At 43.6% G+C, this 10,061-nt stretch overlaps 2 protein-coding genes and 2 long non-coding RNA genes across 6 annotated transcripts in view; 1 reads left to right on the top strand and 3 right to left on the bottom strand.

The window, feature by feature from the left end:
- Positions 1 to 4: 4 nt before the first annotated feature.
- Positions 5 to 575, bottom strand: LOC142891781 (uncharacterized). 2 transcript variants are annotated; one of them, XR_012927325.1, is made up of 3 exons: positions 202 to 575; positions 51 to 141; positions 5 to 18 (listed from the first exon to the last, which is right to left on the bottom strand). It is a non-coding gene; the product is annotated as an uncharacterized LOC142891781 (long non-coding RNA). The 2 variants fall into 2 exon arrangements; XR_012927326.1 differs by having other exon boundaries at positions 57 to 141.
- A 495-nt stretch (positions 576 to 1,070) lies between these two features.
- LOC142891780 (uncharacterized) lies at positions 1,071 to 1,722 on the bottom strand. The gene is made up of 2 exons (XR_012927324.1): positions 1,535 to 1,722; positions 1,071 to 1,494 (listed from the first exon to the last, which is right to left on the bottom strand). It is a non-coding gene; the product is annotated as an uncharacterized LOC142891780 (long non-coding RNA).
- Positions 1,723 to 2,756: 1,034 nt separating this feature from the next.
- Positions 2,757 to 10,061, bottom strand: part of toe1 (target of EGR1, exonuclease) — a 314,622-nt gene continuing 307,317 nt past the window's right edge. The window contains exons 2-9 of one of the 2 annotated variants that reach the window (XM_076031591.1): positions 8,496 to 8,808; positions 8,257 to 8,297; positions 7,046 to 7,142; positions 6,729 to 6,887; positions 6,464 to 6,577; positions 5,556 to 5,704; positions 5,157 to 5,322; positions 2,757 to 3,861 (exon numbers count right to left, since the gene is read on the bottom strand). In XM_076031591.1, the coding sequence (XP_075887706.1) occupies positions 3,244 to 3,861; positions 5,157 to 5,322; positions 5,556 to 5,704; positions 6,464 to 6,577; positions 6,729 to 6,887; positions 7,046 to 7,142; positions 8,257 to 8,297; positions 8,496 to 8,606 (1,455 nt within the window). In that variant the 5' untranslated portion in view covers positions 8,607 to 8,808 and the 3' untranslated portion in view covers positions 2,757 to 3,243. Of the gene's footprint in view, positions 3,862 to 5,156; positions 5,323 to 5,555; positions 5,705 to 6,463; positions 6,578 to 6,728; positions 6,888 to 7,045; positions 7,143 to 8,256; positions 8,298 to 8,495; positions 8,870 to 10,061 lie in introns of those variants that run through there. The other variant, XM_076031590.1, reaches the window with a different exon arrangement.
- Positions 9,125 to 10,061, top strand: part of LOC142891777 (uncharacterized) — a 3,042-nt gene continuing 2,105 nt past the window's right edge. Inside the window, exons 1-2 of the mRNA XM_076031596.1 lie at positions 9,125 to 9,562; positions 9,984 to 10,061. The exon at positions 9,984 to 10,061 is cut by the window's right edge and continues 82 nt beyond it. Coding sequence (XP_075887711.1) covers positions 9,413 to 9,562; positions 9,984 to 10,061 — 228 coding nt within the window. The 5' untranslated portion in view covers positions 9,125 to 9,412. The remainder of the gene's footprint in view (positions 9,563 to 9,983) is intronic.

Genomic DNA, 10,061 nt, shown 5'->3' with positions numbered 1-10,061 from the left:
CTGCGCTGCTGCAGAGGCCTCAGAACGCACACACACACACACACACACACACACACACACACACACACACACACACACACACACACACACACACTTGGACATTGATCGTCATCGTACTCGGATTTTACCCATTTTAATGAACTCCAGTACTTTGAACCCGCCCCCCTCCCCCCTCCCCCGCTGGTCTCTCCACCACCCGACCTGGGGCTTTTGTTTGTGGTGTCAGAATGTGCGGCAGGTTTTCGGTCAGTCAGGTTGTGCTTGTGGTTGATTCCCGTCTTGGTTTTCATGGCCTCTGCCGACCTGTCACTGCTTCTCTCGGCCTGTTTTTTCCGCTCCGTCTGCGGATTGTTCCACAGAAATGTAAACTTCTCAGTGTCCTCTTCATCGTCCTGCAGATTAAAAACAAACAAACAAAAACAAAAAAAAAAAAAACACATTCATCATGAAGACGCGAGTGAAGGATGTTGTAGCCGTGCGTCTCAACCGCCTCTGGGATTCTGCTGTCGGGTTCGTCGATGTGCATTTTCTGTTTTTAAATCCTGTACAGAGTGACGCAACGCCGTCCGATATGCAAGTTAATTTATGAAGATCGTTTTATAGATACCAATCTCGCGATAAATTGTGGCTCTCGCTGCTTAGGTGATGATTTTAGATGATGGGCAGTGAGTGTCGTGGGAGCCCCCCATTTAAAACAAGTCGTCCCAACTTGTTGTTGGTTGATCAGAGTGGAGCTGCAGTGCTGCTTGACTGCGAAGCTCCAGGCACTGCAGTGCACTGCAGTCCAGTGGGGGGTTGGGGGGACTGAATTGACTGACTGATTCAAGTTTTTGTCCCGTGCCAATTTCTAACACACCAGGTGTTGCACCGAGCTTGCAGGTCTATTAAGCCCAAGTCAAAGGGACTCCATTTCTTTAGTTTTTCTTTCAACCTGGGTCTCTGGGTAACGATTCAGTTTGCTGCTGTAGGCAAACCCAGGAGTCGTCGCGTTCAGTTGTGTAGCAGCGACGTTATTATCACGTTGCCATTTTATTTCAAAAGTCAAATTATACCAAAAAGGAAAATCTGACTCGTTTTATTCGGATCAACAAAAAAATAAATTGAAAAAAAAAAAAATCCACATTTTGATTTTAATAGTGTGTTTTAAAAAAAAAAGAAGTCCTACAAATATTTGGAGTTTTGTGGATTTTCTGGAAGCTTAAACGCTGGATACCATGATTTTTGACATGTTAAAAGTGACATTTGGATGTTTTGTAGATTTGTCTCACTCCAGCGCAGATCTTTGTAAAAGTGACGCCCAACGCAGTCTTTGCAGCGTCCCATCAGGACTGATTTACCTTCAAACCTCGACTGGAAAGTAAATCAAGTCGAGGTTTGGCGCCGTCGAAAGTTGTCTGAAGTGTTGAATGTTGTGAGTGTTTTGTCGCCGGTGCGGCTCTTTGTTTTAAAGCCCAGCGGCTTTTTCAAGCCTTTGGCTGTGTCATTTCACACCTTCTTAAGTCTCTCTCACACACACACACACACACACACACACACACACACACACACACACACACACACACACGGATATAAATAAATCTTTCAATTTTCAACATTTTTTCTTCTTTCTCAACCTATGGATTTTATGCGTCCACTTTTATAGACTGTCTCTGTGTCTTTTGTTTTTTGTTTTTGTTTTTTTGTAAGCGATCTCCAAACTTGTGGTGTAGTCGCTGAAGCAGCTGCAGAGACGAGTGGAGCACATTTTTTTTTAACTTTATTTTGTGGGACAAATATTTGTCAAGACAAAGTGAACAGCGACAGCGCCACCACTTTGGTGCATTAAGAGGAGGGAAGTGAAGCACACCTGTTGTTCATCCCCCTTTTTTCCCCAAGTTTGCGCAGTTATAACAAAGAAGGTCCTTCTTATTGTGAAGAGGTCATGAAGTGCTGTTCTCGTTCAGAAATGTGCTGTAAATATTATCCATTTAATAAAAAGTGGTGGTTGAGATTTTAACTTTGCGTCCTGAACTTGTTTTTAACCCGGCGCTACAAAGAAAAAAAAAAAAAAGCAACGTCTGCAAAATAATGCAAATTATTTCATATTTCACTTGGAATTTATTTTTGTTTTGTTTTGTGTGTTCTGGAGACACACGTGTGTTATTTCAACCAGCCCAGCCTGATGTGACTAACTAGTAGCAGCCCTGGGGCGAACACCTGGCTGAAGGTAGACTGAGTTACTAAAGCTATGGTACGACCATAGCTTTAGTAACTCAGGTAAGGTAAAATAGAATTATTGTGGCATCTTCAAGTCGTGGTTCTCAACTGGTGGCTCGCAACCCAAAAGTGGATCGCTGAGCTGTTTGTGTTTACATTTATAGAGAAAATGTTGGGGCATTTATTTGACCGGACGCACAATTCAGTCATTTCAATATGTATTTGCCAGACATGATAGAAAGTGGGCTCGTGTTTTTTATTTTTTATGGAATAAATTTTGGTTGCGACTTCACGATAAGGGAAAAAAAAAATGAGGGTCGTGAGACTCCACCAGTTGAGAACTTCTTACCTGCAGCTACAACAAGACTAGAGCTGACCTTTGACCCTCTTTGAGACAGCGGTGATGGTCTGGGGTCGACTTTGAAACTGTTGCCGTCCTGTGGCCCTCTTTTCATTTCTCTCGAACTATTGAGAGCCAAAGTTCAGATTCCACGACTTGTGTCCGCTACTTTAGTGCAGCATGTCGGCATGCTGTGTGCTCACAGTAAAATACAGATGAATCATCTCAATATCAGTTTATTTTGCAAACTTTGACTTCAGCAGCAGTTTGTCGTTAACAAATACTCGCTGGGAATATGTACACAAAATTCAATCCGAAGCCTGTGGACGTTGCTTTGAAATGAAGTTTGATTTTCTGGTCCACAATCAAAACTCAGCGGCCGTATCTGCAAACGCACGTGGAAGCAAAACCTGTCACGAAAATGTCACTGTTTTCTGTCATCATGATTGTAACCTGCAACTGAAGCGTCTTCCAAACTCTGCTGCTGCATTATGATGTCTTCTACTAGCAGTTTGGACAAATGAAGGATACTGAAGGAAGTCTGGAGCTGCTGCCAATAGAAAAGATCATCAAACATCAACGCTTCAGTACAAATTTACAAAAGTAAATTTACATATTTAAAAACCAAATAATAATAATAAAAAAAAAAAAGTCCTCGTGGTGGAAAAGCGTCCGTGCTCCTACGGTTCCTACGGTTCCTACGGTTCCTACGCTCCGGGTCCCCACACCATCTCCATCTTCTGCAGGTGGGCCTTGGACGACTTGGAGAAGCTGCTCTTCACCACGTTGAGGGAGACTGTCTTCCTGCTGAGGTAGACCTTGTTGAGACAGGAGGGAAGCTGCTGCTGCTCCTGCTCCTGCTGCTGCTGCTGCTCGCTTGCTCCGTCCCTCTTGGTGAGGGCGCACGCGTGGGCCAGGATGAATCCCGTCATGAAGGCGTCGAAGCCGGCTCGGTGAAGCCCAGAGTCGGGGTTCTTCTTGGGACCGTCAGCCGGCTGATCGGCTCCTCTTCCGACGTCTCCATCGTCCCGATGAACCTCTTCCTCTGTCGTCGTCGTCGTCGTCGTCTTCTCCTCCTTCTCCTCCTCCTCCTCCTCCTCTTCCTCGCCGTCCGCCAGAGACTCTGGAGCCCTCTGCTGGTCGTCGGGAGCATCGTCCACCTCCATGTGGGGCACTTTACTCTCAGGGTCTCCGCCTCCCTTTCTCTCCTGCTGCCTCTTCCTCTTCCTCTTGCTCTTCTTTGTGTCGTTCTCGTGCCACAGGATGATCCGCTCCGTGTCGTGCGACAACGGACACTTGGTGCCGTTTGTGCACCAGCCGCACACCTGTCGCACAAACACAAAAAACAGAATTGAGCCACACCACTGACAAACTGATCAAATGAGCTGGTACACACAGGAAGGCACATTGCTGCCACAATAGAAAAAAAACATAACATAACATGAAACTATCACAATATTTTGTGATAATGTTCACATTATAACGTGAGACTGAGTTTATTTCTATTAGACCAGACCACTGGGTAATAAGTGCTTTATTGTATTTGTACACAGATTATAGAGCTAGATTCAACTAGATTTCTAGAACCCCAGAGGTCTTTTGAATGGCTGTCCTATTGTGGGTTCCGTTTCAATCAACTTGAGCTGCTGCCACGCTAGGGGAAAAAAAACAAAAAAAAAAACAAGGCTCGGTTTCACGTTATAAAGTAAAAATTATCAGGAAATAAAGTGATAGTTTCGCCTTTTTAGGTGGAAATGATCACGTAAAAATTTGAAACTTTCACGTTATAACGTGAAAATTATGATACCGAGTAGCTACTGAATGATTTCAAATCTTAATCCAAGTGTAAAATATCTTTGATGTATTCAAAATACAGAGTGAAAAAAACTAATGAAAGTGTGTCACAATGTGAAAATCAAAGTGTGAACATAATCGTTGCTTGTGTGCCTGTCTTTAATTATCCCCCCCCCGTGTTTTGTTTTTTAATGGATTCATTTTGTCGGGCGCCAGTTCTCCAGCTTAAGGGAACGCCCGCTCACAAGGCACTGAGGACATCAAAATTATAAATATACACTACCAGCAGTCAAAAGTTTGGACACATGTTCTCATGCCATTTTGCTTTTTAATCTTTACAACTTTCTACACTGCAGATAGATGCAGAAGACATCAAATGCATGAGCGAGATATACTGTATGTAATTATGCAGCAAAGAAAAAGCACGCTCAATCACTCTAATGTTTTTTTTAAAGGCGGCTGTTTTGAAGAATTTAGATATGAAAAGTGTTTGAGTTATTTTAGACTTTTAGTGTTTCCTCCATAATTCCATGTGTGTTCATACATAGTTTTGATGCCTTCAGTGAGAAACTGCAATGTCAACAATGGTCGTGAGAATGAAAGAAAAGACATTCCATTCACAGGATGGCTCCAAACCTTGGGCCGCTCGTGTATATTTACAGTGTCTGATGGTTGTGTAGCTGGAAGATGTTCATTAGCTTATTAGCCGACATAAAATCAAAATGTTCCCACGGACACTTTTCTCTTTGAGCTCCGACTCAGACTCGAAGTGTGAGGGCTTCTATGTCTTTTCTTCTGGTCATGAAGAACATGGATCGCGACTCACTGCGTAACACTGGCAGATGTCGGCCCGGCCCTCACGAGAGGTGGACACGGCGGGACAATCTCTGTAGTCCACGTAGCTGGACATGTGACCCGCATACTGGCAGAACTCCAAGCGCACGTGCGGCCCGTTCCCTCCGGAGGTCAACGCCCGACTGTTGTCCAGCTTACTGCGGGAGGAGACGACAAAACACACCGGCGGGCTCAAAACAAACCCCGCCACCGTCGGTTTGTCCTCCCAACAGGCTGAGGAGCAACACAGAAAGACCGGCGGCTACAGAAGGAAACTCATCAAGTCGCCATCAGCACTTGACGGCTACTAATGAGTTGAAACAACAAGACAAATTCCTGGAGCAAAAGTGGAAAATGCGCTGGGGTTAAACACATCCCTGGAGAGCGATACCATTTCTTGTAGGCGTACTCCAGGTAGGAGGCGGTGAAGCAGAGCTCGAACTTGGTCACGTGTTTGGTGTCGTAGATCCCAGCAGGAAACATCTCCGTCAGGTCGGCCGTGAAGGTGGCCAGACGCTCCGGCAGGTGGGCGTAAAAACACTGAAGGAAAAAGACAAAATAAAAGACTGATGATAAAACCATGACACTGACGGACTCTCTTTTAAGCTTTAATATGCGGGGTTGTTTTGTTTTTTTTGCATATATACTTGGCAGTTTACAAGGAAACTAGATGACCGACTGGGCCGCCGGACATCCGCAAAGACTTTGAGCTGACAGTTGCATTCTAACACATTACTTACATACAACCAGAATTTCATTTCATTTCATTTTAAATTAAATTAAATTAAATTAAAGTAAATTAAATTAAATTAAATTAAATTAAATTCAACTTTTCCAGCAGTCAGTAAATATAATGAGAGTCCTAATGATGGTCAAACAAGGTCAGGCGTGGGCAAACTACGGCCCGGGGGCCATAGGTGGCCTGTTCAGCTTTTGAATCTGACCCGCTGAAGTTGGGGGGGAATAATAAAAAAATAATAGATAGTAAGTCCTTAAATAGCTGTATTTCATCCCAGTGTTTTAGAGTCATTTCAATAAAGAGCTAAATACGGTGGGGCTGCAAAGACACTGATTGTGTTGTAACTTTGCTTTGGTTCATTTTCAATTGACATTAAAGCGCTTGCTTTCTACAGATCCCATGATATATTTCTCCTCCTATGAGTTGGGTCACCAAAACCCTCCGTCCATCTGCTGCTGCTCCGCCCCCTCTGTCAAAGTTTAGAGCCTACTGTGGCCCCACCAGCCCTGAACGAGGTGGTAACCGCTCTGGGGTCAGCCAGGCCAGTGGTGGGCTGTTACCTGGTAAAGGAAGGCCATGTCGATGAGGCCATTGTGGAGCACCAAGGGCTTCTTTGCACGGAGCAGTTCGGTGAACAGCGCTCGGATGTGAACTCCTCGGTCATCAGTTCCTCCCTGACCGAGAGGAAGAAGAGCAAAAACCAAAGACAGATTGAAATAACTGCCAACAGTTGCTAATGCTAATGGAATAATAATGAAAGAAAACGTCGAGCCCAACAGTCAAATAAAGGACACGTGGTGCAGTTGAGCAGGAACGTCTGCGCACCTTGTTGTTGCCCTTGCAGTATGGGATTCCAGAGGCGTACTGCTTGTTAAAGTCGAACCCATGCTGCACCAGGAACTGCACTGACTGAGGCTCTATGATGTATTCCTCTGAACACAGCAGGGTGAGGTTATACACCTGCACCAGGTACGTGTCAGCAGCCTGTGGAGGAGACAAAAGGGGCAAACTTTAGAGGCAAAGCCAATCAATATGCTGTCAAAGTGCACAAATACTCAAACATGACAAGCGGAATGTATCAATTGGCAATTTGAATTCATCGGAAAATAGAGCCGTTCATCAATTCCAGAATCGTGCGGTACCTTTTCATCCTGTTTCTTGTAACACGCAATTCCGAGAGAGAGGATGGATCGGGAGCGAGCTGCGTGGCATATTGCTTTGTATCTGTCTTCTATGGAGCTGAAACATGACGACAGCTGGAGTCAGAAACACACACACACACACACACACACACACACACACACACACACACACACACACACACACACACACAAAACATTCCTGACTCCTTTAAGGGCAGCGTCCAGAAACTATATTGCGGATGTTTGAAATATTATTTTCAAATCACACTTATCGTGCATGTTTTGCTCGTTATCAATCAAATTGATTTATAACTATGACAAGCGGTACGCAGCTCTAATGTGAATGGAAGCTAGTAGTGACAGAGAAAATGAAACGACGCTGAAGTTGGCACCACATTCGCCGCGGTGCTTCTTAGGTTTCGATTCCACCTTAAAAAAAAAAAAGAATCCGTAATTTGACCGCTAGATGGCAGTGCTTATCCCAACACTTGTCAACATATAAAATTCAGCGCATCATTATGTCTATGTTGAGGTGGATTTTTTTCCTAAATAATACAGTAGAAATGGACATGTGAGCTATCATTGTAAAGCATGGGAGTTCTACTATCACAATCAGTTGACATATTTCACGGGAAATCATTTTTGGCCTTTTGGGGGAACTATCGTAATGGCAAAGTTGTCAACTTTGGACTGACCCTAACCCCCAGCCATCTAGCGGTCAAATTGAGGATTTTTTTTTTTTAAAGGTGGAATCGAAACCTGGGGGTGGGGTCAAAGGTCAACGTTGTCCTAGAGACATGGGGCCACTTGCTTTGTCATCAGAAGCCCTCAAGAAGTGCCCACGCCAAATTTGGGGCTTCTAGCGCGTGAGGATCCCCCGAAACCCTAACCCTAATTTCAGCCTTAAGTGTAACCCTAATGCCATGCAAGTCTATGAGGGTCAAAGTTCAACTTTATCCTAGAGACTCTGGGACATTTGCTTTTTCATCAGGAGCCCCCAAGACAAAAAATTTGGGGGTTCTACCACGTGAGGAACCCCGAAACCCTAACCCTAATTTGGGGGACTCCAAAGTTGACAACTTTGCAATTATGATATTTTTCAGTTTTTCAGGTGGATTATTTAAAAAACAAAACAAAACAAAAAACTATACAGTAGAAATGTGAGGTATCATTGTAAGAGCATGGGAGCTATGTGTGTTGTATTTACTCACTCAGCCACCAACGACTTCCTGTTGCCAAGACCACTCAGCTCCTGAAACAGGGAAGTAGAAAGAGCTCAAAACATGCAAAACACACTGATACATCAGGAGCGAAATTAAAACTTTCCATCTCCCAGGTTCGATTAAATTTTGACTGAAAGCTAAAGTCATACTTATACTGTACGTACGCGGATAAGCAGAAACTGTTACGTAAAGCAATCAATCCGCCGTACACCTGTGTGTGCACCTACCGTGTCCACAGCAATAAACGAAGACGTTTTGATGGACAGCAAAATAGCGGGCCACAGCTCTTTGAAATTGTCATTTTGGACGTCAATAACTGGAACCACGTAGGATGTCATAATTATCCGGAGGAGAATGTGCAGCACAGCGAGCAACCTTGCCGCTAACTATCGAAGTCAAACTAGTGTGATTAGCGAGTTCAGTCCCGTTCAGTGGCACCGACTGCTGTTCTTATTTAATCAAACTTCGCACTTGTTCTTTAAAAAAATAAAACAAAATAAAACAAAATCAAGAAACTAATAGAAATTTGAATACATGTCTCTAACTGAGGGATGGAACCATAAACATTTCAACATGCGTTCCGGGGTCCTTGCGCTCAATGGACATGCGAGCGTTGCTACCGCCTGAGTAAAATGAGCATATTTCCAATGAAATATAGTAAAAAAAAAAAAAAAAAAAAAAAAAAGTTTAGAAATCTGAAAAAAAAACCCAGCATATTTTACTGTAAATTAGGCTCTACTGATTTTATTCTCTAATCTAAGTCGTCCCTTTTGACTTTCAAATTCAATATATTTAAGCAGGCATTTACGGTAGCCGCACACAAACAGTGCGTCAGAAAATTGGGCCGAAGAAGGTGCACACGCCATTTTGGCTCAAACAAAGTCAGATACATTTTATTCGTGACAGTCTATTTTAAGTTTTGTCAATAAAAATAGCCATTAAAAGTCTAGAGAGAAAAACGCGAGTTTCCACTGGTCGGTGTATATTCTTAATTCAGCACCCGACCTTACACCCGCCCCCAGTGTTACACCGTGTGAGTAGCTAAATCATCATTCTGGGCTTCAGTTGAATTTATCCCCAGCCGCGGCTGACGTTTACCTGCGTCGAGTTTAATGTGGCGGCGTAATTAACCGAGAAGTTTGCAATGGGTGGGTGTTCAGCTCCGAACTGCTCTAATTCAACCAGCACTGGTAAGCAGCTGTTCAGGTTCCCCAAAGACCCTGTCCGTAAGAAGAAATGGGTGGTGAACTCCAGGCGTGACTTCGAGCCAACTCCTCACTCCAGACTCTGCCAGGTAAAGCTGCACAGGTTGGAAACTTGGCGCAGGACCCAGATCCATATGTGTCAAAGCTCATAAAGAGGTAGCAATAACGACAGGCCAACAAATACAGACATCAGTGACAAATGAATAAGTCTTTATAAAAAGAAAATAGAAATGTAATGCTCTTTAAATGTGTAAGTTCCATTGGTTTGATTTAATTGCTCATATCCAAACAAACTTACATCTGATTTCATTTATATGTGACAACCTGAAGAATGTACGGATATTATAATGAATGCATATTCGTTATATTAATGACATTCACGCGTCAAGTTAGTTGAAATGTTATAGACCTCTATTGCCACTCTTTTAACGTTTATTTTTTTTTTCGTTCGAGGGAAACCCACTCGTATTAAAAACCCATTGCTGCAAGTTTCTTTGTCTTTACTTCCAGGATCATTTTGAGGCGAGCCAGTTTGAGGAGATTGCGAGGTCCTCAGCTGGAGGGAAGAAGTTGAAGCCCAATGCCATA

Source organism: Nelusetta ayraudi, unplaced genomic scaffold, assembly GCF_046127955.1.
Source record: "Nelusetta ayraudi isolate G7.1 ecotype Tasmania unplaced genomic scaffold, CSIRO-AGI_Nayr_v1 ptg000033l, whole genome shotgun sequence".
Taxonomy (NCBI): Eukaryota; Metazoa; Chordata; class Actinopteri; order Tetraodontiformes; family Monacanthidae; genus Nelusetta; species Nelusetta ayraudi.
The sequence above is the reverse complement of the archived record's forward strand: the minus strand, read 5'-3'. Positions and strand labels throughout refer to the sequence as shown.